The 27,568-nt window shown below is 36.7% G+C and overlaps 1 protein-coding gene across 20 annotated transcripts in view; it reads right to left on the bottom strand.

Annotated features, from left to right (window-relative positions):
- The window catches only part of Mecom (MDS1 and EVI1 complex locus), a 544,822-nt gene that overhangs the window by 58,268 nt on the left and 458,986 nt on the right, over nt 1–27,568 (bottom strand). For 13 of the 20 annotated variants that reach the window (XM_048814338.1, XM_048814329.1, XM_048814333.1 and 10 more), the window contains exon 3: nt 890–1,024. In XM_048814338.1, the coding sequence (XP_048670295.1) occupies nt 890–1,024 (135 nt within the window). Of the gene's footprint in view, nt 1–889; nt 1,025–2,242; nt 3,635–3,703; nt 3,819–3,964; nt 4,919–27,568 lie in introns of those variants that run through there. The other 7 variants (XM_048814342.1, XM_048814343.1, XM_015494287.2 and 4 more) reach the window with 4 other exon arrangements.

Genomic DNA, 27,568 nt, shown 5'->3' with positions numbered 1-27,568 from the left:
ATACTAGATTTGCCAGGCAACCATTTCAATATGAACTTAGAAACATATTTGATTTAGGTAACCATTGGGTTAAAAGAAATAATTAGTTATAACATAATTAAATTCTAACTTAATGGTGTGTATAAAACAAAAATTAAGAGGTTGGATTTTTTTTGTTATTTTAGGTATTGTCATATTAAGTTATGAGATTTATCATCTAATTTTATTAAGTACAAAATATGTTTCATGATATTGTCATGATCTTTATTTCATATTTACTGTTACTGAAGTCACCCTCACTGCATGGTTCTACATAATCTCACAAAGCAAATTTCCTGCAGTGATATTTTAAAACTTTTCACATGTACAAACAAAAGAGAAGTTTGATTATTCTTAAAGTCCACACTTATAACTAGGCAAATCAATATAAAATGCATAACCAGATAAGTCTGCACCAATATCATATCTCTACCTAATATTTTAAATAAAACTATATAACATTTCAAATACACCCCTTCTAATTTCTGCATAAATTCACAAAGTAGTCTTGATTAGCTCAATATTTTCTATGAATGTACCTACAATGATAGAAAAGGGAAAATGTAAAGAACACTAAGAAATAAATAAGTACTTAGTTTTTAAATCTTTCAGTCATACTAAAAAAAACTGGAGCACTTATGAAGGGGACTAGGACAAAGTGAATAAACTACTCAAAAAAAAAGTTGTACTGAAAGAAAGTCGTACTGAAAATGACTTTGTTCTGCATCTTACTTATATCTCTGCATTGCCTTTCACCATATCAACAAACAGGCCACAAGGGTCTACTGCAGCTCACTGTTATTTTTATTCTTCAGGCTTCACTGATACTTTAGTGCTCTCAAAGAAAGACAAGAAAATCTTTACAACATACCTGATCATTTATCTGGCATGCAACGAGGTTGTGCTGATCATAACAGCCAGCGAACCTGATGTACTTGAGCCAGCTTCCTACATCTGGTTGACTGGCATCTATGCAGAACTTCACATTGCAAAACTCATCTAAGATCTGGAAGGAGGAAGATGAGAACAATCAATTGCCATATTGATCTATTCATGAAAGTGATTAGCTGCTTAAAATATATCATTGAAATGTATATTCCTCCTTTGAATCCTTAAAACAAAAAAAGCCAGACAGCATACATATGAAAAAAAAAAGAAGAGTAATAAGAAGTTATGTGGGAAATGACAGCATGCTGCTTTTTAAAAAAGGAATCAAGCAGTTTCAACTCATTACAAAAAAATTGATTAACTGGTTTCAAAACATTGCTTGTCTCTTTTATTGTGCATGAATGAGCGCTATTTACTTAATTTTATCCAATAAATTTTTACAAAAAATACCAAACAGCATATATTAATATTTCTAAAATAAGCAGGCAACATTTAGGTTTGAATAATTAAAGTCAATATTTTATGTTTAGATAGTCATCTAATGTAAGTGTGTAATTAATTTAAATTAATTCATTTTAAAACTTTAAATATTTAAATTATTAAATTCTTCTTCCTACTTCATACTTTGTCACCACAAAACAATTAAATCATGCTCTTCATTGAAGGAGATGATAAGATTTGTCTCATAAATGCATCTGACCAAACTAAAGAAAAACAAATGAAAACAATCGATAGGTAAGCAGTTATGCAAAGTATGGCAACCTAAGGTTTTAGTTAACACATGTGTTTTACTAAACACATTTGTGTTTTAATATTATGTCCAGTAAGCAAAATAACAAAACTGGATGTGAATAAGTAAAAAATTACATTTAAGAATACTGTAAAAATTGCCATCATCATGTATGGTTGTGTATTGTTATTTTCATGAGACTTACATTTGGCCTATAGGAAAGATTAATATTACCTAGGATATTTATGAAACAAAAATCAAATTGGGAAACTTTCATTTTTAACCTTTTTCATACTTAAACCAAACTATTTTGGTTCACTAGCAATTGTGTCTTAAACATTAATATTGAAAGTTGCAGAGTTGTGGATCTCAGGGTGAATAGCTACAAAGGCTGCAAATGTCAACCAATTAAAGCAAACTTGAGGAAGTTTCCTATCAAGGACTAAACAACACAGTCTAGAACAAAAATCAATGAATTAAATAAGCCCTTACAGAACTCTGCTGCATCTATACCTACATAAAAGTTTCAACTAAACTCTAGACCAAAAGCAATTTTGCATGGAAGTCAGGTAATCATCCAATTGCAGATTCAAGTCATTAACTCACCATAAACTTCAAGAAGAACCCAGTGCTCAAAAGGGCTGTAGTCAAGGGGCACTATGAATAAGCCCTTGGCCATGGGGCAATTGAAGGGCAATAAGTAGTTCCACAATTTAAAAAAGAAAAATAGAGCCAGGAGATAAAGGCAGTAATTGCTAAATACACACACACACACACACACACACAAATTTTTCAAGGACACTTCTTCACACTAACAACAACAACAACAAAAATTCTGCACTTAAATCCCTTGTCTAGTGATAAGGACAAATTTTATACAATTTGGCACTTATAAAATTACAAACTTTAAGATGTTTCTTCAGCTCTGAAGACTGCATAACTCAAATGCAACTTGAGATTTCTCCCCTTCCCAGATGTTGAGAAGGCACATAAATATCAATACAATGTACATTGCAAAATAGTAAAAAGTTGGGGTTTTTGTTTTGTTTGTTAGATTGGTTGTTTGGTTTGGTTTCTGATTGGTCTTTTGTTGTTTGTTTGTTTTCTTGACTAGTAAAAAAAAAAGGCAGGTCTACTGACACACCAGAGAAATATTTAATAAAGGAAATAGGATGAAGCCAGTGAAATGCAACACCAGTTCCATTTCATATTTGCAGAAAGACGTGGAAAACTTGTTAATTTCAAAGTCAAGAAGCATCTATCCCCTTAGCTCTCAAGCATTCCCTTTTGCGGGGGCAGGGAGTTAAGTATTGCATATACTGCACATAAAAATTCTAGGTGTAATTTTATTCCGTGTTAACATTATTGCCATTGTGACTGTCAACAGCAAAGTTAATTTTTAAAAAGATTCATTTCCAAAGAATGTCTTTTTACATGATCTGTTACATGATTATTCAAAGATTTCACCAACATATTAACTTTCTTACTCTCAATATTCTTGCCCCAAGACAAAAACTTAACTTTCTCCAGAAACGTCCCCCACCCCACCCCAGGGGTGGGGGGGAATTATTCACTTTTGATTTGCTAGCAGAAGTACATTTGTCTCCCAAATGGCTTAATCGAATAAAAAAAACAAGTAACAACACATCTTCCGTCATTTTATCTACTTACTACACTCCTGTGTTTTTAAAAGCTGTCAATCCCAAAAGATCGCGTTAAAATACAAACATATATACATATATATCCCATAGGTGAACCTTACAGAAAGGCCCTTTCAAAAAAAAAAAAAACCCAACTGCAAAAGGGGGGAAAAAATCCCCACAATCTAGCCAAAGGGTCCGAATGTGACTTTCTCGCAAAGCAGCACACGATGTTGGACAGCAAAGCTATTACTTGGCAAGGTGGAACTCGGCCGAAACCGGCTCCAAAGTCGCGTGGCCGGTGCCAGGAATTCAGATTTTGGCAACCCCTCCTTCTGCGTCCCCGATACCGACCGACAGACCCGAGGAGGGAGGGAAGGAGGAGAAGAGCGCGAGGAAAAGAGGCCGGCAGCCGGCAGAGACCCACCGAAGGCCGGACGACCCACCCCGAGACGCGTCCAGACCGCACGGTTCCGCAGGAGGAACAAGGAAATCGCCAGGCTTAGCAACGTAGATAAGCAGAGGGCTCCGCGAGACTGAGGGCGAGGAGGAAAAGAGGGCTGGGGCGGGGGGCGCCCGGGGAAGGGGTGCCCGGCAGGAAACTGTCCCAAGTGACAAACTATGCACATCGCCAAGAGTTTTGTTGTTGTTGTTGTTGTTGTTGCTGTTTTTAAGTGAGTTCGCTTACCTTCAAGATTTCTATGGCCTCAACTCAGCAATAAAAGGCAATCACAGAAGAATTAAAATAAACAAAATAAAATAATCAGCAGCCCCCAACGCTCCTGTACGAAAATCCTTTCAAACGATTCCCAGCAACATTGCGAGATGTTTGGGGAGGAAAAAAAAAAATGCCTCGCGCGTCTCGATTTCCAAATGGGTCTCTGATAACTTTGTGCGTCTCTAGGATCAGCTCGCCGGGACCATGCGTTTCAGATTTATTGTCCGCCAAAAAGTGTGTTTTAAGACCAGAAATGAAAATGAAGTCTTCTCTCGTCTGAGTGACCCGGGTTTGGTGTGTTTTGGCTTTTTTTTTTTTTTTTCCGCCTTCCTAAAAGAGCTCGGAGTTATTCCTTCTGGTTCACATCACCTCCCTCTTTTCTCACTTTCTCTTGCTCTTATCAGCCCGATGTGTAATGAAAGTTATCTGAAACCCACTAAAACTTCTTCCACTTCTCCTTCCCTGTTCCAAGGGGGGAAAACAGGCAGGAGGAGGAGAGTTTGCGAAGGTGGGGGGCCTGGGGAGGCGAGGGGAGCTCTAGCCCCCTTTCAGATCCTCTGCAGAGCCTTCCCGGGTCCTAGACCCTCACGGGATCGTCCCCTTTCGCAACTCCGAGCTTAGCCGCCGGGTTTCTATTTCATGAACTGTCTCTTTAAAGAGGATCTGCTTGGCCATCCAGAAAGAACCCGGGGCGAGGGAGAAAGGGAGCTATCGGAAGCCAGACGGGCTCCTCTTTCAGTAATTTTTAAAGTGACAGCAGCCTCCTCTGGCGGGAGAGGTCACAAAAAGGTCGCCAAGACCCAAGTCCTATAGGGACAGACTGATTATGGATGCACCATCCCCCTTAAACATGTAGATTTCTCCGAGTAAACAACCAATGGGGAGATCTCGCCAGGCAGGATTTCTTTCCCCAGGGAAATATCCTCCCTTTCGGTGTCCTGAAAGCACAAGTATAAGTGTGTGTGTGTGTGTGTGTGTGTGTGTGTGTGTGTGTGTGTGTGTGTATGAGAGAGAGAGAGAGAGAGAGAGAGAGAGAGAGAGAGAGAGAGAGAGAGAGAAACGGATGGGGGATGGGGAGAAATGGGGTAGACTGGAGAAGTGATTTTCAGGGGTGTGAGGGTGTGCGCACCAAGGTGGGCTTGGGGGCTGGGGGGCGCTGGAGAGAGTGAGAATAAGGCTTGGGGTAAAAGAGACGCTGGTTCATACTAAACATAATTAGTTCAGAATTTCTCGGAAAACAGGAACCTCAAGAATGAAAAGTTGACATTACATTTCCAGATTTTTGCTAAGCATCTTTTAAGATAAATTTTAATTGAAATTTACCTTCAAGTGTATCCCCTCGACTCTTACAGTTAGATCAACAGAAAGGCGTGCTACATTTTCAATTTATACTTTCTCTTAGAAGAAATTTTAAAATGTGAAACATTTGCATATAACCCGCCCACATAGGGTATTATGGGCTTAAGAAGATTGACGACTGTCTGGTGAGTTTTGCCATTTTCTTTGATACATTAATTAAAACACCATGAACGCCCCTAAGTAGAATTACGGGATTTGACAACCCAGATTATTTGTAAGACTTTTAACATCATAAATGCTGCTTTTAGTGATCGGTATTATGCTATGTTTAATAACTTTATAATGTATATTTGGTCAACTTATATCAACACAATGCAGAAACGACATTGGAGGAAAGAATATGGGGAATTAATAACAAAATAAAAGAGTCTATATGTATGCTTGTTGCCAATCTTGAAAGAATTTAGTTAAACCTACCAGTTAGATGGAAATAAGTGCTTTTATCAGAAAACTCCATTCATAAAAGCAAATGGACAAAATCCAACTTCTTTCCAGACCAACAATGGAAAGTTAAGCAAAGTAAGCGAGTCTGGGGGCACTTGCGGAGGGAGAGGTGGAATAAGCGAGGAAGGCTGGAAGAATGAATGCACTGCCTTTTAACTTTATCTGCAAAGGGGGACAAGTGCCACCCACTTTTTGTTTTCTCCAAGTGCAAGTAAACATGAAAATATATACACCCCCCCCACCAAAATGCTGATTTAAAAATAAAAATAGTAACAAAAGAGAGGGATGTGGGGGAGAGAAAAATGACAAGAGGTGATGACTAATTCGTTTCGGTGGCCTGGTATCTGTGACATTGAACTGTTATTTCAGATAATGGCCATTGTTTGAAGCAGTAGTAGGTAGGACAGGAAAAATCCTTTGTAAATAACCTAAAACCTGGTGAGATATTCCCATAGAGTTCGGCTCTTGAGAACCTTTAAGAGTCCCGGGTTTGCTGCATTGATTTCCTGCCCTTCCTCAACTTGCCCATTGTGGAGTAGCCTTTTTTTTTTTTTTTTTTTTAATTTAGCCATAAATTGGACCGGCTCGAGCTATGAGCTGTTCTATTTTCTTCCTGTCAGGATGAGGGATTTGTTTTATGATGCATTGTGTATTAAATACAAGTAATCTGGGGAACCGATTGCTTCAGACAGTGCGGCCTGATCAGGGGGTCTGAGAGCTCAGCGCCCCAACCCTCCCTGCGCCCCCTCCCCGCCCCAGCCCTGCAGCTGCCACCTTCTTGCCCTTTACACAGTCGCCTTTCAAAAGGAGAGGACGTCGGTGGAGAGACAAAGGTCGTGTGGAATCAGTGGCAGGTCCTGGCTAAATTAGGATTTCGTGGAAAGGGCCTCTGAGTTTTTCCCTTATATTGGTTTGGGATGGGGGAGGCGGGGCGACTTGCAAGGTCTGGTTACTTGCAGGTATTGCAGAAGGCCGGTAGATGGCGTTGTGTCCCGAAATAAAGAGCGGCGCTTGCGGCTCCCAGCCTTCCAGGTGAAGCAGCCGCCGCCCTCCTGGCTCCTGCAAAGGGTTTCATCCTCCGCCACGCGCGTCTCTAGAGCCTCACCACCCAACGCCCGCACGCTGCAGCCCGGGCCCGCAGAAGCCGGGCTTTGCTAAAGCTATTTCTACATATGGAATTCTTTTCTCGAAATCCAGCCAAAGAGTCAACACTTCTTCTCTGAAACATCCCAACATTAATCTAGAGTTGGAGGATTCTTTTCATTATCATTATTTAATTGATATCATAATTGTCATCAAGTCTTGTTCACTGACTAAATTGTGATAGAGACTAAAGGAAATCATCATAAGGATGTGGGCAAAGGAGGTGTTAACGCTAAATCTCAGTCGCTCTCTTCTTCCAACCTACTCCCTTTCTCCTTTGGGTATATAACAATAATTTCGTGTAAATGCAGAATTCACCCCCCTTTTCCTTGACATAACTTAAAGTTTCAAGAATGGGTTCTGAAATCCCACAATTAGCTAAATGGGCTTTGTTGTTGTTTAAAAAGGGAGTCCCTTGCTTTTAAATAACCCTTTAGAAGAAGACCTGACCCACCTTCCCACATCAGAATTGAAACAAGAGGAGACAAGGGTAGAGGACAAGGATTTTGCAGGGGTTTAACTTTTCTCCCCTGTTAGCGTGCTTTCCATCAGGAGGTTTCTAAAACAATAAATAAATACAAGGAGCCAAATACCACTACCAATTCCCTTTATTCCTTGGGATTTCTGGTGAAATCTGTTTACAGTAGTTCCCAGTTACAAATTAATCTGCACAAGACGCTGTCTGCTTGGCAGTAATCAGTAACATGCATTTCTGCAGGGTTGAGCACTGCCCTTGAAATGGGCTATTAAAAATAATGGTTCTACTATAATCTCAAACCAGCTTTAATTTGCAAACATGTATCAGGACAGATGATCTAAATATTAAGAGGATGGTATGAGAGAACAAACTATAACAAATGCATAGAGCTTTGGGGAAAAGAGAAAATAAAGTGGTTCATCAGCAGTGTATCAAAAGAGAATCATATTTTTAAAACATTTTTCTGGAAAGAATTAATAGTTTTTTTTTTTTCTTCATTGCTCTGTTAATTGTTGTTTACCAGGAAAAAGGCATTGGAAAATATGAGGTTTGAGTGTGAGCTGATAGATTTTCTGGGAGTTGTAAAGATCCCCCTTTGGCTGATGGCAGGGCTGGGGTGGGAGAGGTTAATGTGTTTTCTTCCTGGTTTGAAAAGGGCATAAACCCTCCTCAGGCCTCTTCCTTCCTCCCCCAGCTGTGTGGATTGCAGAATCTTTAAAATGCCCAAAGATTTCCAATAAGGCCACTGGCTCTGCCTTCATTGTGTAACTGTTTATTTAAAATAAGTCAATATATTAGTTAAAGCAGTAAGAAGTTAGTGCTCCAGTATTCAAGTGATTCCCACAAGACTGTAAACTGATGCCTCTTTTAAGCCTTAAACTTCATGGTCGTCCCAGAAGTAAAAGTTCTGCTAATGGAGACCCTATGGGCATGGTACATTCCAGCACATCATTAAAGGAAAGAAAAGCAGTCCAGCCAAAGCCAGATGAAATGACTGCACTGTCCACTTTTAATAGGCTTCCTGTGGACAAACAGCACTGTAACACTCTGCAGAGGACAATATTTAAAAACAAGACAACTTGCTGGCAGTTTTCAATACCATAAAGTTAATAAAGTATGTTCCCATTCACCCTGACATTATGTTTTTAGTTTATAGAGGAAGGTACTTTATAACCTCAGCCTAAGTAGAGTTCCCTTAATTCTGCAGCTTTGGGTTTCTTGAGGTAGCTAAACATACAATGAACTCCAAGCCTGACATTTTCCTTGTAACACTATTTTCTGTTGCTTTTCAAGAACATGCAAGTGCAATTTTACATTTCTCAAGTGTGGTTTCATTCATAGACATCCCGTTAAATCCTGTTTCATACAGTTCATGTCAAGAAGCATGAAATAATCTGAGAAATTGACATTTGGCTGAACAATAACTGCTTGCTAATTAAATTAGCTTCTTGTATAGATATTGATGTGTGTTTAAAAAGAAAATCAATGCTTCCTTTTTCATGTCAGGATAGAATTTTGTAAAACCTTTCCTACCCTAACTGAGACAAAAATGAGAAGTACGTCTTTAGGACTCAAGACACTTCTCACTGATTCATATGTAACAATTTCTCCCAATTTATCTTCCCTCCTACTCCTCCGAATTCTCTTACCACCCACAGCTCTTCTTCTAAATCTTTTTAGAAGATTTAGAACATAACAGTTAGGAAGGAAAGTTTGATGGGAAAATTATGGTATCATAAGTAATATTTGGTTTAATTTTAATTATTTATATTCCTTAATCAGGGAAGTAGCTCAGAAACTTGGCTTTAAACTTGAAGGTGAATTCTGTGATGCTGGGAAGGCAGGCCCACCAAAACTCTCCAGCACAATATGAGTTTATAAACAAAAATCTCTGAGTGTCTATAGCCCCAGCACACATCATCACTGCTCTGGAGAGAGATGTCTGGTCACTCTCTTGATGGACTCTGCCTTTCTTCCTCCCCTTATCCTCTTTTAAAGGGAGGGGGCTGTTAAAAAAGAGGAAATTAAAGGTAAAAAAAATGTAAATAAAAAATTTCCCTTGGTCTGGAAATGGGCCCGACTGAAAGCATGTTAATCTCCACCTCAGTAATTTGGTTCTCCAGGAGAAGACAGAAGCCCTGCTGCTGTGCCCTGCACTTCATAAATCACATCTTTATGTGGACAAGGTCAGGGCACCTAACAGCTCAGACATGGGCCTTTGCAGTGGCTGGAGGATTCAGGCATGTTTGCTCTCCTGCTCGGCTCTCTAAGGAGTAGTCCAGCACGCTTCTAATTACTTTTGATTATTTTCATTTGCTGGGGTCAGTCTGGCTTGCCAGGACTGCTGGAGGGTTGATTTCCTACAAATCTTGATGTCTTTGTAGGACAGCACTGTGTGCGTTCAGAATTAGCACCCCGTTATTGTCCCTCCAGTGTGGGATCCCTCACAATAGACATGGTGACACGTTTCCCCAGTGAAACATTACCTACTTCCCTTCTTATTAATTAACCATACGGGTATAGCCACCTATCTGATCCTTTTTTTAAAAAAAAAAAATGCTAAAGAATTAACAATTGAGTTTTTTATAGTATATTTGACCAGGATGAAAGCAAATTTTTTTTTTTGCTTCGATTTTTAAATATATTTAGCAATGACTAGTAGCTCTTTGGGAACTAAGATGAAATACTTTGCTGAAACAACAGCTCAAGTGAATAAATTATTATACTCAAAGATTTATTTCCTAAACTCCAACTAAGACTGCCATATTTAAAATATTTTTTGTTGGGCTATTTTGATGTATTTCAGTCCTAAGCTATTACGCTGAGTGCTTAAAGCACAACAACAAAAAATTTATACCAAGTTTAAATGAATGCACTATGATAGAGTGAACACTTTAATAAAACATAGTAAAATTTGGATAGAGAGAACAAGATAAAATACCATTATTTTTCTTTTCCTTGGCCCTCAAAGTAAAGGCGTTTAATGCTCTGATGTGTATGCATTGAACGATATTTTCAAGAAAAAAAAATGATGAGCAAATAAATATTCACGAAAACTGAAAATAAATATTTGCAAAGAAAAACACTTCAATCTCATTGTTTAGACACAGGCATTTTCACATGCTGAGGACATTTTATAAAAAAATTTTTGTATAATGCCTTTATTTTATTTCCTTATTTTTTATGTGGTGTTGTGGATCGAACCCAGTGCCTCACACATGCTAGGCAAGTGCTCTACCACTTAGCCCTATCACTAAAGGCCCAGCCCTATCACTGAGGGCATTTTGCTGTTATATATTTATATATTTATATTTTTAATATTTTATAGACAATAACTAGAATTACAATTATCATTGGTCTCAAAAGCCAAATCTTTTCATTCTTCTGATGTAAAGACATCAGAACTAAGGCAGTAAATGTTTTTGGAATTAACCCCAACTCTGTAAGGGCTTGATTTTTTTCATTATTTTAAATAATTTTAATTAATTCAATCTTTCAGGACAGCATTTAGCACAGTAAGCAGTAACTCTGGGGTTGGCTTCTTCCCCGGGGCTTTGGAAGCACCACTTAAGAATGTGTTTAGACTCCTAATATTGTCGAAAGAGTGAGTAGGAAGGCCTGCTCCTCCTCCTGTCTCCACTCCTAGCTGGGTACCTTTGGGTAAGTCACTTAACCTTTGAGTAGGCTTCCATGAAAGTTTCATAATATCAGCATAATGTGAGTGTTGGGAAAATAAATTGGGTAATGTGAGTGTGAACTGCTCTGAGTTCATGGGAACAGGTCAAAATACTGTAAGTTTCACAGTATTTGTGTTTGTGTAAGGGGTTAGAGTAAACTTACACCCATGCTCAAAGAGGAGAAGAGTCTGCCTACACTGCAAGAAATGGCAAAGTATGAGTATTTTTTTTTTTTGTCCTCTTTCTTCTATTCCAGTGTCAGTTGCGCTAATCCTTACCCTGACCTTGGAAGAAAAGAATTTTAAGAAAAAATGTTTTTTTCTGTCAAGCTGTGCTACCCTAGAAGATGTCTGTCTGTCTGGTTTGCTGCTGAGCTTGTTCTGTCCCACCCATTGTGCTCTCTGCCAATCAGCACCAGGGGGTGTTGTGAGGCAGAGGTAGAATGCCACTGAGATCCCAGAGCCCTAAATATTAGAAGGACACATACATGCATACACACACACATATTCTAGGTCAACATTGTTACCAAGGTCAAGAAATTCATCCTTTACAATGTCTTCTGGTAAACTTTAGGTGCTGAGAGAGCGGGAACTGGGTTTATCTTCTCTGACCCAATTGTCCAGAGTATGCCACAATGCCTGCCATAAATTAATACTTGATGTACTTTTGTTGGGAAGAAAAAAGCATCAGGCTTTCTTGGTTTTCCTTTTCATTCCTTCGAATGCCAGGCTTGGATGTTGGTACCTCCAATCTGAATGAAGGCAATTGTCTGCTAACAGATCTTCAAACCACCATCACCCTCCCACCAGTTTATACTCCAGACTGTTATTCTTCCTAACTATCAGCTGCTACTCACTGCCCTGCTCAAGATTCTATAGTAGGCTGGAATTGCCTAACCATTAAGTGTAAACTCATTCTGTTTTTTTTTTTTTTTTTTTTTTAGAACTAAATGAAGCATTTATGTAAATAACTTTAACACATGCATAGAACATGGCATGTGGTTAATAGAAAATAGCTATTATTATTGATACTACTAATATAATTGTTAACATTAGTGTTGTTCGGTTTATAATTCATTTTGCCTTATCTCAGATGAACTCTCTATCCTTCAAAGCCACCTTTTTTCTTTATGCTCACAGATTCTTACTACCCAGGTTTGATCTTTTCCTCCTTGACTCCAAATCATCTGCTCTTCTTTCCTGGTTTATAGCCAGTTCTACTTTAGGTGTATCTGTAGTGGTCTGGTCTTAAGGAGAGGCATTGTAAGATTCTTAAGGTTGGATTCTAGTTTTATTCCCACCAATATCTTCAGTAGCATCTTTTCATAAACTAAACGACTTTTGAACTTCCTTGTAAGAGTCATTATGGCTAAATGTATGGGAAGTTACTATATTTAATATTCAAGGAAAATTGGCTACTTGACATTGTTCCCCTGTGGGAATTGATTGATGCATTGATAATTCTGTTTTAGAAATTTAGAAACAGGACTTCCTTCCACTGCTGCTTCTCTGGAGAAGTACTATATTGGCATACTCCCACCACTCCTAACCCCATATTCTGTTTCTGCCCTTTAGGTAGGCTCACATGCTGGACCACAGTTAGGACTCCTGCCCTGCCCTTGTCCCCAGCAAGTAGTCATGGCAATCCATTAAACTGCTTCCAAAACACTCTCATCTTCAGATGGGCACAGTGGAGTCTCTTGTCACTTTAGGCCTGAATTTTTATGCCATTTTTACACTAGAAATCAGTCTTCCTGAAGTAATAAGTTTGCAACAATGTTTTGTTTTACATAAGAACAGAAGATAAAAAGCAAAATCAAGGAAAAGCCACACTAGCCAAAGTTCTGACAGTTCCCTATTTGCTAGAAAATAAAGCCTCTAATCCAAGATGTAGTCTCTTCTGTAATTTGATGTCAAATTAATCTTTCCAGGCCCTTTTTTGGCTCATTCCCTCTACATAAATCATCAGCTCTGGTTAGCTACCGAACAGACAGTCCATACCCTGGGTCTTCTCAATATGGTTTGTGCAGGGCCTGCACTTCTCTCACTTCCAACATTCGCATCATCCAAGAGCAGAAGCAGTAGATAGAGGAGGTGAATTACTTGTTGTATTTATGAAGCTCTCTGTTCTGAAATCATACACTACTTCATATTTAAAACCATTCACTAATCTGTCATCATATTTTGGGTCATTGGGGATATCTCTGCTATCAACCAATCTACCTATAAATTATTTGATGGCAAGAAACATCCTCCAAACTGGGAACAGTGGTACATGCCTACAATCCCAGCAGTTCAGGAGGCTGAGGCAGGAAGATCACAAGTTCAAGGCCAGCCTCAGCAACTTAGCAAAGCACCAAGCAAGACAGCAAGACTCTGTCTCTGAACAAAATACAAAAAAGGGCTGGGGATGTGGCTCAGTGATTAAGTGCTCCTGGGTTCGATCCCCAGTACCAAAGAAAGAAAGAAATATCCTCCACACCAGCTTTTTCTAATTTTTGAATTATAAACAGGTGTTCTCTTGAAAAAAAAATGTGTTCCTGGGTCAACTGAGGTAAAGATAGCCTCCTCTTGGAGATTCACATGAGCATCAGAGTGGTAAATGTTTTAATTTAAGGCTGAAAGTCTGAGTCCTGAGTAAAATACCTATTCGGCTTTTTTAACTGAGCATCATCTCTATCTCCTTCCACTGGAACATTTAAGGTAAACAAATTTGGAAATAAAGCTTTAAATGCCTTCATATCTGTTTCAGTAGAGCATACATGTTCTCCATATATATTTTTCTATCAACTGACTGACTGTGACTATTGATCAAAAATGTCACTACTAGCCAGGCAGGGGGCACATGCCTGTAATCCCAATGACTCAGAGCTGAGGTAGTAGGATTTCAAGTTGAAAACCAACCTCAGCAACTTAGCAAGGCCCTAAGTAATTTAGCAAGACCCTGTCCAAAAAAAAAAAAAAGGGCTGTGGAGTGGCTTCAGTGGTTAGGCACTCCTGGGGATCAATCCCTGGTACACACACACACACACACACACACAAAGGTACTATAAAACAGTCAAAAGTAAGTAAAGACAAAAATCAAGCTTTAATTTTTTCATTCAACCAGAAAAACATTTGGAAGGTCTATCAAGTTCACAAAGAAAGTAGGTTACCAGTAAAATCTGGCCAATTGATCCTTTGCCTGTAAACTGCTATAATTGTATTTGAGTATATAGTAGAAGGACCTTCCAGAGGAATGTGTACAATCTCATTTCATAATCAACCCACTCCTTCCTAACCTCTTCCATTAAAAGTCTTTCTGAAACACAGATTTCACCATGAACATATTTATATGCAATGTTCTATATTATTTAGGTTTTTCTTAATAAGATTTGGCACTATCTAGATATATATTTCCCTAGGAGAAAGAAAAGGAGCAAGGTGATCTCCATCTAAGGATGCCTGAATTAAACCTTCAAGAATTTGCCTTTTCTCCATTTTCCATATTGGATTCATGTGTTGCGCCTGCCTATGGCTGTCTAACTGCTAAACTAAGTGGACATTAAATCAGATGGCATACAAAATTACAGTAATTTGATCCTTAGATAAACTACCAACCTTGATGTACTAACGTTGTTATAGATGAATTAACTCATCATCTGAGGAGCATAACAGTTCACAGGAGTGACCACACAATCTCCTCTATAAAGAGCACTAATGGCTAAGATTAGTTTGTGATCTGTTGAAAGTGCTTACTTCCAACTAAAGAAATGTGCCCCCAGGTGAGGAGAGAGGATTGGTGAGGCATTCACACCACAATATTTCTCTACTCCAAGCTTTGACAGCAGGTTAGAAGGTCTTAGTTATAGTGTTAAGAAGTGATTAATATGTTCTTATCATTGATTTAATAAAACATTTACCTTTTCTTTATGTCAGAAATCCTAAAATTTCATTTTATCATGTCAATTATCATAGCCAGACACTTAAAATACAGTAAAAATACTATACAGCCAGAAAAGTATGCTAAGCTGATAATCTATTTTAATGGATGTCACATTTTATGATATACATCAAATGGCAAACCATCAAAGTAGTCCAATAGAGGCTAATGTACCCCCAAAGTCCAAGAATCATTGTGAAAATTCAGGCATTGGTTTCAGTTGTAGGCTTAAAAATATCTTCCCGCAAAGTTTTGTTGGATCATTTTTTCAACTTCAAATAAAATCCTAATATAGCCTTGCCTGTAAACTCCAGAATTAAGTACTGGTCAATTTCCAGGGTGTAGATCCTCAAACTCAAAGGTATTTGTATTTTATATGTAATTCTTGGTTGGAAAACAAATCCAAGTTTGCTAATAAAGTGCCCTACAACTGGAAAAGGGGGCTGGAAGAAAGACACTAGTGGAACTACTGAAAGAGAAAAGAAAAAATGTCTACCTCGATTCACACATAATTTCTCTCATACTATGATCTGGGCTATCCACTTATTAATAAACCATGGAATCAGATATTCAGACATGATTTGGAGAATATCCAATTGTGAGCCTCGGATGGTCAAATTTAAATGACTCATATTTTAAATTTTAAACTCATATATATATATATATATTTTTTTTTGCTGGGGCAGGGTACCCGGGATTGAACTCAAGGGCACTGGACCACAGAGCCACATCCTCAGCCCTATTTTGTATTTTATTTAGAGACAGGGTCTCACTGAGTTGCTTAGCACCTTGCTTTTGCTGAGGCTGTCTTTGAACTTGAGATCCTCCTGCTTCAGGCTCCTGAGCCTCTAGGATTACAGGCATGTGCCACTGTGCCCAGCTGAAACTCATACTTTTAAGTAACCGTGTCTCACTTAGTTTTATACCCTCCCCCTTCACTTCCACTCTAAAAAGAGCTGCAAGGTTCAGAAGTCTTAAAAAAAAAAAAAAACTGTTGATGAATCAAATTTAAATGATTCATTAAATACTTCAGACATACAACGTTTTCAAAAAAAGTGTTGATTCTGCATAAATTACAATAAAAATCTTTATCATGTCCTGTACTAATAATCTCTTTAGTTACTGATGTTGGAATGTGTCAAGAAAGTCATATAATATATTTTGTTAAATTTTAATCCTGGAAAGCACAGTGGAGTGTCAAAATGATTCAATATAATATTTAATTACTGCAAAAAGCAATCAGAGGGAAAGGGAAAGAGAGGAAGAATAAGCATTTACTCAAAAAGAAAAAAAAAGAAAGAAAGAAAGAGATGGAGACCTGAATCATCTGCTCCCTCAGTAGGAATCAGTGTTTAAATGCCTTTTGTATTCTATTAATAGTATCTAGTTGCATTGAGTGTGACTCTTGGGTTTTCACACTATGCAGGCTCTGAATGCAAATATATCACTTCCTGTGGTGCTCAGCTGAAGCCAAGGTGATCCTTCCCCAAATGGGTTTAAGGGCTAAGCAAGGGAAATTTCAATTACACTTAATTTCCAATTACGTATTCACTATATAATTTAAGCTCTCAGTAAGATGTAAATTCACTGAATTTAGCTTAAGTTTTGAAAACTATTCCATAGTGGTGGGTGTCCTTTACACACAGTATTTGTAGAGAGAAAGCCAGCATTACGTCTCTTATTCTTCCTACTTCCAATAATGTTTTGTATGATCCAGTGGTACCAATGGTTCATGATTCACAGGGCTCAAGTCATTCATCCACACCTAGATGTGGTGGCAATAGTCTGATTTCACACACTTCCTGCTTCCTGTGGCCATTAGCAGGGAAATCGATGGACTGAATGTAGTAAGTTGCCATCATGACATAGGAAGATCTTCCAAAAACTCAGAAGACTACACACTTCCTCTTTGCAAAGATGAAGCCCACAGAATCATAAAAAAAAAAGTCTCATCCCCAGTTGCTGCTATGCCGAAACCCTCTGATATGGGGCACTTCTTCTGGTCTGCATTTAATTACATGGTACTGACATGGTTGCTTCAACTTATTGAGCCTCTCTAACAGTATTTCTCAAATTGTAGTAACAGCACCTAAATAATAGAAGTTTGCTAGAATTAAAGAATTGAGATAATGTACATTAAGCACTTAATATAATGGTACATATGAGATACTCCTAAGGAGAAACTATAGAGACCAAAATCACAGAATCTGGAGTGAAGAGGTGCACTGAAATTATAGCTTCATCTTGTCCTAGTAAGGGACATGTGTAATGTTATCTATCATGTCAATTTTCTCATCTGTAATATGAAGATAATGAAAGTAAGTGTCTCATAGGGCTACTGAGAGGATTAAATGATCATCTTTGCAATAGCACTTAGTGCCTAGCACATAAAAAAGTGCCTAATAAATATTCACTATTATTAAATAGAATTCCACCACTATAAAATAGTTCCTCCTTTAAAAATGCCCTGTTTGTTTGTTGTATATAGATATAGACATCCTTATATCAAAAGACAAACTTTTTCTCCTAATTTATTTGTTGCTTACTCAGGCAGTAGTTTCTTTCTGCTAAGTGGAAATGAAAACACATAGATCTAGAGAATAATCAGCAAAATCAAAGATACAATGTTAATATATCTTCCTACTTAGGGATCACAGCCCTAATGGGAAAAAAACATTTCCTAAGAAAGGAATTTGGAGAACTAGGTAAAAGAAAACACATGAAGAAAAATAGGAAACTTCATAACTCTACAGGAAGTGATATATGCTTTTAAAAAAATAAACCTCCAATAGAAGTTAAATTTGAACTATCATTTTGTCAATATTTGATATAAGGTATTAAAAATCTAATTTTTCAGAACATGCAAAAAAAAAATGAAACATTCAAGGAAAAGGAGATTGCATCAGAATAAGACATAGAGTGAACCTATAGGACTTCAGCAGAGATTGTTCAATTGTGGGTAAGTTTGTTCTGCTGGCTGGTGGTCAAGTTACAATCATAGAATATTAATTCAACATGTACAACAGCTTAATTCACTTTTATTCCACAAGCATTTCTTGAGAATCTTCTGTGTCTTGATAAATCATTTGAAACTGAGTATATAATAATAATTAAGTCTATTTAGGCAGCTCTAAAATCCAATGGAAAAATCCATTATGTTGTTTATTGGTTAAGAACTACACCCTGCAGTCACTGATTGTCATGAGGGATGAGTCCTGGTGAATCATTACCACTACCAGGAAAACCCACAGCCTCAGCATCCTTACATACAGTAAGTGGTATTTTTAGGTGTTGTTTTTACATATGCATCTTGCTTGACTCTACCATCAAAAGGGGTTTGATCTGGATAATTTTTTTTTACAAATTTTCTGAAGCGATAGTTCAGAATTTAGAGGATAATAATATAGTCCTAAAGTGAAGATGAATAATGTATTTTTTTCTGATTAAAATACATTTACTAGTCACAGATTTAAGATAAACCATTTGTTTATCATTTCATGCCCAGGTGTCATGTTGATGGTACTGGTAAAAGATAAGCATACTGAATACCCATCTGGAGTGATTTGAAAATATGTCCATGAATTTTAAGATTTGTTTCCCAGCCCCTTCTTCAAACAATGAAGTCTAATTCTTCCTACCGTAAATGTGCACTGGACTTAGAGACTGGTTTCTAATGAACAGAATGTGGAAAAAGTGATGTGATATGAGTTTTGAAGCTTTGTTACAAAAAGAACAGTCTCTCTCGGTAGAGGATTGGGCTCAGTGGTACAGCTCTTGCCTAGCACATATGAGACACTGGGTTTGATTCTCAGCACCACATTAAAAAAAATAAAAATAAAATCATTAAAAAAAGATCTCTCTCCCCCACCTCCCATTTTTGACATGTTCTGTAGACATTACACAGCCTGTGGGAAGACCTATGCAGGCAACAATTAAGACTTACAAGCTGCTAGAATCAACCTGCAAGCGATGTGAGCATGTAGTGGTCTTGGAAAACAGATTCTGCATCCTCATTGAAACCTTTAGCTAACTATAGTTGCAATCCAAACTGCAACCTCATAAGACACTGGACCACAAGAGCCCAGTTAGCTAAGCTGCTCCTTAATTCCTGAACCACAGAAACTGAAGACAATAAATTGTTATTACTGTTTTCAGCCACTGGGTTTTGAGGTAATTTGTTATGCATCAGTAGACAGCAAACATACCAGCCAAAATTCTTTGGTGCACATGCAGAATTCAATTGCCTTACTTCAGCTGATCATCAAAAAATTCTGGCCTGTGAAGGACTGCCCCTAGATGACAGTTAGCCTTAGCCTGTCCATACCCTGCTGCAGTGCAGAGGGGGTTTTACACCACCATCTGACAAATACTTTCTTCCAGTTCTGCTCATAAACTGTTACCCAGTGGACTCCTAAGGGTAACCCAGGAGCCACAAAGTTGAGAAGCATTAGTGAATAAGACTTGATAAGGCCAAATTATGGAAAGCTTTCCAAAATCAGTTGGAATTTAAGCTATATAGAATTGAAAATAGAGAAAAAGCAGTAATCATAAGTTTCTGAGTGATACCATTATGACAAGGTTTCAGAAAGATCTATTTCCTGTTTCCAGAGCTCTCAACTAGTTTGGAAGCATGTAGCAAATTAGAGTTAAGATGATTTGCAAAGTCAGGATTTTGTTGTTGTTATTTATAAAATGGCTACGATATTGATCATAGAAGTATCCCACTATACTATTTACCAGGAGCTTCCCAAATTCAGCCCAAATCTAAGAAAAGGCTACATAAGCATATCAAGGCCAAACGCATAAGTGAAAAAATAATACTAGCAATTCCTGCTTGTCTCACCTGCCCTCCCCATCCACAAGGTAGGAACTTGTTCCTTGGGCCTTGTTTTTGGTAACAGGACTTCTCTTTGGAGCTGCAATCATTTGCAGTAGGTGACCCTAGGTCACCATTTCCCAGGCTCCCCACGAGATTGCCAGGATTCTATAACTACTAACCAAAGCTATGTCAAGGCTTATTATGCATCATTACATTTAATAACTCATTAACAGACTATATGATGATTATTATCCTTGTTTTAGAAATAACAACAATGAATTCAATAGGACAATAAATAAATAGTCCAGAGATATTTTGCCAAAATGGAGCTACAACACACATACTATTTTTACAAATTCTTTTTATAAGTGTTAGAACATTATCACGGGCATGCTACAAGTGAAAAGTCCTTATCTCATTTGAAGGACTCTTTCTAATTTGTTTAAGCATACATACATACATCCACACACGTGTACATACACAATGTTACATGGACTCTTAGGCTTTAGTGTAACACTAGGGTATTTCTCCAATACCCCCACCACTCTCTCCAATTCCTTGTCTCGTGACTCACAGGTTGAAAATACACAACTAAACATAAGTTGGGATAAGATTTAAAGGCCAGAGAGAATAACAAAATTAATATAAACCATCATTCTTGGGGCTGGGGAATGTGGCTCAAGCAGTAGCCCGTTCGCCTGGCATGCGTGCGGCCCGGGTTCGATCCTCAGCACCACATACCAACAAAGATGTTGTGTCCGCCGAAAACTGAAAAATAAATATTGAAATTCTCCCTCTCTCTTAAAAAAAAAAAAAAGATTAAAAAAAAACATCATTCTTGCTGGGAAAGTCCATGCGATCTATTTAAAGAGACAAGACTAAGCTACTTGGAAGAGCAGCAAATAGTACAAAACTAAGTTATTGAATATTAAATTACTTGGTTTGAATGATAAGTGCTGTAGACATTTAAAGAGGAAGGAGATGTGTGAAGGTTACCATGGAAGGGGAAGCTCATGGAGAAAGTGAGGCCTATAGTCATTCAAAAGCTGGAATGAATAAGCGCAGAAACAAATACTTTCAGGTTAAGTGCATTTTCAATGTTTGCTTAACTGCTTTGATAAAACCCAGCATATTATTGTTCACTAGGTATATAAAATCATCCACATGTGTTTTAAAAATACAAATACAGATTGTAGTATCATATATATATGTGTGTGTGTGTGTGTGTGTGTGTGTGTATTTTTTTTCATGCGTGTGTTCTAAACAGAGATTCATTTTCCTTATGGATTCTAATAAACCAGATGGTTTTATATTCTATACTTGGTGAATATGTCAGCATCAATTAAAACAATATTGAAAAAGAATTGTCTTGGTAAAATATAAATGCAGTACGAGTAAATTCTTCAATCTAAAAATGAAGAGTCTACCCAGGAATAATAATTTATAATCAAAATAGAAACATTTTTTTTGGATAATAGGTCTTCCTGCTTAACAACTAAAAGACATTTTAGTCTGTTATACTCAGCTCATTTTAATAATAATCATAATAATAACATAATTTAAAAAGCACTTTTAAATCATATGTAAAAGGCCTATTTTAAATATATATACTCTGTGCTCTAGTCACTTAAAAATAGACCCATGGATTGAATTTTTTAAAAATTAAGCAGGCAAATGGAAATTGGAAATGTAGGAAAATTTATCCATTCATTTTTCTTTTAAAGTTATTTAAATATTTTATTTCTAACATGTAAATCTTATTAATTTCACTCATTTATTTATTCATCCCAGAAAGAAATCAGCTAAGTCCTTGCCCTATTCTCATCTTTAAAAAACCTCACTGGCAATAATGTGGCATCTGTATTGGGTCAGAGCAAGTAGACACTGGGTGACCAATTCCCAAGTCTAGAATAAGAGAAGATGGTAAAAAGTTGTAATTATAATAATTTATTAAGTGTCTTCTCTATGTCAAGACTTATTACTCATCATTTCATTTGATAATTCACTAAGTGGCTCAATTTGAGTAAGTTAGTTTCCCTAAATCACATAAGTGGAGGGTCCCAAAGATGGAATTCAACCTTTGATTAATCTCTCTATTCTGCCATGGTTTTCTCTCCTAAGATCATACTACTTCAGACACACAATCTGAAATATGGGCTTGCTAAAGATGTCATCTGCTTGATAATTGGGATCTGCCATTTAGGGTCCCTCTAATCCAACCACTGACTGACAAGGTCCCTTAGGACTCCTAACCTCAGTTTCATAATACATATTAAATTACTAAAGGAGGTATCACTAGGGGTTATTTCCAAGACCAGAACAGAACAGACTCTTGGGACACTAAGGAAGTCTATACTGTGTATTAGGAATTAAAAGCAGGCTAGGGAAGCATATGATTTTACTCAAACATAATCAAAATGAGAACAAATTTGTACCAATGCTTAGCTTGTAGCATAATACCATTTTTAAAAAATTACTCTCTCATTGATTAAATGCATTTTAGTTGTAGTATTTTGGAAAAGATACATGCAAAAAGCCATTTAGTACTCAAGACAAGGAGAAGTACTTTTTGGAAGAGAAACTCCTATTCACTTAGGTTTTCATAAGTGACCCTAGAAAACATATCACCCATCCTCATACTACATACACTCTTCATTTAACTTTCTATAAAAGCACAATGATCAAAACAAAACAAAAAAAGGCAAAATAGTTTTGTTGTTGTTTTTTTATGCCCCCCAACAATGAATCTATGTCCTGATATGGAGACCAACACACACAGTGAAATTCAGTTTTTGACATTGTATCATTAGACCATAACTATGTCTCACAACCCAGGGAAGGTCTTGGAGTTGTTAGTGGTGGTTTCCTCCTAAATCTAGCACATCTGTATTTGCTCTTTCTTTATCTGATTATGTACACTCTTTTAAACTGCATTTTGCCTTTATCATCAAAAGCCACTTAGTGTTCTGCATCTGGGGTGCAAGGTACAGACCTCTTGTCCTAGTAATGTTCCTTGACAAAACTTTTGTACACATAATAGTCAACAGAGTTTTGTTAGGAAATAAATAGGTTCATAAAAGTAGATCTTTGAGTGAGAATCAGCTCCTGTTTCAAGACACCTTTTGAAACCATTTAATCAAAGTTTTCAAAGATTGAATGAGGACACACATCCATGCCTGTCGTGAGAAAGCATCTAAGAATCCAATGATTGAAACTGTTAGGAGAAGTAAACTGTTCACTGCGCTGGTATTGTACTTAAGTGAGCATTTGTTCTAGCAAGAATGAACATGAAATTGCATTAAGAAAAACAAAGCAAAGTTGTAAAACTGATTAATTTCAGCAACAGAAGTAGAAAGGTACAATATAACCGAATATGGCCATTGTACTGGATGGTCTAGCCATCTAGTGCATCCGAGAAGTTTGTAATTAGTCTATGTTTTTCATCACTAGGAAAAAAGTATGTAGTTTTAGATATCATGTTTAAAGCACCCAAAGAGCCCAAAGTTGTCATGCTAAATACAAGAGATCTAAAGATCTGCTGTTACACATCCATTACATTTAGTGAGCTGTCCCACTGGCTTTTTTGAAGTGCTGTATACACGATCTTGCAAGGCGAAACACTTTATGTACCATACGAAATTTGAGGCATAATGTTTAATGTTCACAAGATAAGTTAACAAAACTGTATGCTGGTGACTTTTTTATTTCCCTGTTTTATGTCCTTGACGTACTTTAAGGAAAGATAAACAAGAAGGTAGGAGAATAAAATGTGCCTTTCTCTTCTACCTTTTTCATTCTCTTTTCTCAATTAAATTATAACTGCTGATTTGCACCCAAGGAAGGAATTATGTTAAAATACGCTGCATTTTTTTTTAATGTTTAGATAACAGCTTTCAAAACACAGCTAAGTAAAATGTGTTTTGAGATGGAAAACATTTGGTCTTTCTTTCTTTCTTTCTTTCTTTTTTTTTTTTTTTTTTTGCAGCTTTCAACAGCTTAAGTGAAGGGATTTTTAATGTTCCCAAACAGCTGGATCATACTATGCATATCTTGAATTCTACTCTCATTGAAGGATCCCATCTCCCTGACTACAGGGAGAAGTTCCCCTTTTAACTCCTCTTCTTGCTGCTTTTCATTTTAATTGCTTCCCATTATTATCACAATATTCTCATAGGTAATATTATACAGCACTGCTTGCCAAAAGATCTTGTTCTTGAATAAAACATAAAAATTTTCTTCATAAAATGCCAGTGTTTTCTGTGTATTGTGTAGTGGTTTCAGCAAACAGGCTAATGTACTCTGGAACAATACTAACCACAGCGTGACAGAGGAGATGGCATTGCTTGCTTTCAGAACCTCTTGTAGCCTTCTGTAAAGTGTTACTGAACATTCTAGCTCATGTTATCCGGATTGCCTAAATTGTTATCACTCTCTCAATATCACTCCAGACAAATGTGCCAAAAGAGTTTTTCAGAACAAATTAATATCTCATAATTATTTTCAGATTCCTTCCCTGGAAGGAGATGTATGTAAATGCATCAGTGCTTATTCGTGTGACTATAAATAGGGTAATGAAGAGAATACAGAGAGCAAGCATACATACTGTCAAGTCAATGTAACAACAACAACAAAACAACCCTAGAATATTGCAGAATAGTTATTTGATTCAAATGTACTGAATTAAATTGCATCTTGCTTTCAATAACGGGTTTACTGTTCTACACCCCAAAGAGTAAAAACAATATAGTTCAGAAACTTGTACATAACAAATATGCAAATCACATAGTAATTTATGTTCATAAATGTACATAAATTACATAACTGCTTGGCAAAAAATAGCAAAAGTTCATCGTCTATGTTTTTAGTCTATTATTTATTGTTTGTTTCATAGATAATCTCACTTTTTTTTCATCTGTTTCTAATTTAGAGGTTCAGTTGATGGAAACATATTCCCACTGAGAGCTTTCCCTTCTTCATCTCCTTCTTCAGTTCTGCAAGTCTATTTTCAGCCTTTGGTATGTGGCCAGGTACTGCTGAATGCTAAGGAGCACAGTGAATGGAAGACTAGAGCATTATTCCATTCCCATGCTTAATGTGTGAGACTGGCCAGGGAGCTCAAGGTCCCCCATGAGGGAAGAAAAGATGTTGTGGTATTTATTGTCTACTGTACAGTTCTAAATAATAAGCAACTCCTATGTGTGTAGATAATTACAATAATAATAAACAGTAATTCTAATTGCTTTCACAAATCTTCTACAATTGCTCTTTACATTGGTTCAACTCTATGCTCCAATGTCAACTAATTTTGGGATAACTGAACATTTAGTCTACACATATGTGATCTACATGTATATGAATAGACATGTAACTCTAAGCTAGGAAAACTGATTATATATTATGCATATACCCATACACACACACACGCACACACACACACATATTTTCAAATTTGCATTTGAAAACAAATCAGAGCATGAAGATCTGAATCATGTTTGAGTACTTGTCCTTCTAGGTTCCCTAGGTCAATTAACAGTGTTACTGTCCCTCCAGTAATTGACTCTGATTCTCTAAAAGAATATATCTTTAAAATAGTCTTCAAAATCCATAAGAAATGAGAGAGAACAGCAGTGTGTCATGTGAAAATATGGCTAGGGGAAAAAAGATGTTTGAAAATAACTGCAATTCTATTGCTAAACAGTTTCATCATTTTCTTTTCTTTTTTTTAAAGAGAGAGAGAGAGAGAGAGAGAGAGAGAGAGAGAGAGAGAGAGAATTTTAATATTTTATTTTTTAGTTTTCGGCAGACACAACATCTTTGTTTATATGTGGTGCTGAGGATGGAACCCGGGCCGCACGCATGCCAGGCGAGCATGCTACCGCTTGAGCCACATCCCCAGCCCCTCTTTTCTTTTTTTAATATTTATTTTTTTTAGTTATAGTTGGACACAATATAATTAATTAATTAATCAATCAATCTATTTTTATGTGGTGCTGAGGATCGAACCCAGGGCCTTACACATGCTAGGTGAGCGCTCTACCACTGAGCCACAACCCCAGCCCATTTCATCATTTTCTAGAAGAATTTTGTAAACCAGTTTTAGAATCTTCATTAATGAGTTTTTTTTTTCAAAATGCTTTAAAGTTGAAAGATAATGCCAATGACTTTTTACCTAATAATATCATCTTTTTTTTTCCTCATGGGGCTTCAAATTAAACTACTTGGTTCCTGATTAAATTATAGTATTATTTTATTTTCATTTGACTGAGAGATACTAGGTAAAAGAATTATAGCTGTGAAATCCATAAATGCTGCCAATTTCTAGATTAAAATCCTAGTAGGTCAGATTTGTTAACACCAATTGCATTATGACCAGTTATGTGATAAACCAAAATAATTTTCAATTCATTTTCTATATCCACTGAAAAGCTTTACACTGACCTTACATCTAATATTTTCCTCATATCAAAATTGTCTTGTTGGCCTTATTAGCCCACTTTGTTAGGTTCTTACTGTTGAACATTATAGAGGGAGTATAGATAACTAAACAGCACACTGATTTTCAGTGAGAAACTCTTCTGACTATAACCAAACAACTGGCAAGACTCAGAAAAGTTGGAATGTAGGAAAAAAATACCAATTTCCATACAAAGGTAAATTATTTAACATATAAAAATTCAAAGGAAATAGTAAAAATAAAATGATTTAGAATAGGTTATCACAGACAGAATGATCTATAATGTTTTTATAGATAAAATTCATTATAGATAAAATGTGTAGCTAAAAATAGAACAAATACCAATAGATAAACTTTCTATAACAGATTATTAGACATAAAATTTAGACATTATTAATAGAAAAGTAACCATAAAGGCAAGAATGAAGAAAAGTATATTTGCTCAGATTTGGGTTTCTAACTTTTTAAAAGTTACAGGTAAGATTTCTCTTCTTTCTAGCACTCATAAGACTAAGTTAATTTGAATGATGTGCATTAGCTGAGGAAATGGCTCTTATTAGGAATGTGTTTTCTTTTTTATTGTTTAATGTAGGAAAAAATCAAACATAATCTTTAGCAGAAAACACAATATTTAACGTTTTAAACTGGTTCACAGAATCAGTCGTCTCTTGAATCAGGTATAATAATTAGAAAAAAAGACTTGCAACTATAATATGAAGATTGTCCGCTGAAGTTATCAAAATAAGACTAATTATCCTCATTAATTTGAACTGAAATAATCAATATGCTATAAAAGTTATTTATAAATGGAAATGATGGTGATTTTACTCCCCAACATGTTCTGCTATGTTCTTTTCAAACATTCTAGAACTCAAGTGGGGTACTTTCTGTCATATTACTAAATGTTTGCTCTGCCCTGAGAGTGCTAATACAAATAAAAATATTGACATTTTTTAACTCTTATTCAATATCCACAGAAAAGAAACTTAAAGTATCATTCAAAATTCAGTACATCTTGTACTTTTAAAAAAAGTCATTAAAATAGGACTCTAAAATGTAAAATAATGTGTACCAGATAGGGCAAGAAGTAGCCTTTAGTTTCCCTGAACTATTCCAACTTCCTGCTTAGCCATCTTATCAGAAGTTTATCTTAATAAACAGAGAGGGGCAGCATGATATTTTGTTCTGTTCAATTCTATATGAGGGTAGTTCTACTTTTTTTTTTTTTTTCCATGGGAAAGAAGCAAATGTCAGCCAGCCAAAATACAAAGGCCACGAT

Source organism: Marmota marmota, unplaced genomic scaffold (assembly GCF_001458135.2).
Source record: "Marmota marmota marmota unplaced genomic scaffold, marMar, whole genome shotgun sequence".
In the NCBI taxonomy this organism is placed as follows: Eukaryota; Metazoa; Chordata; class Mammalia; order Rodentia; family Sciuridae; genus Marmota; species Marmota marmota.
The sequence above is the reverse complement of the archived record's forward strand: the minus strand, read 5'-3'. Positions and strand labels throughout refer to the sequence as shown.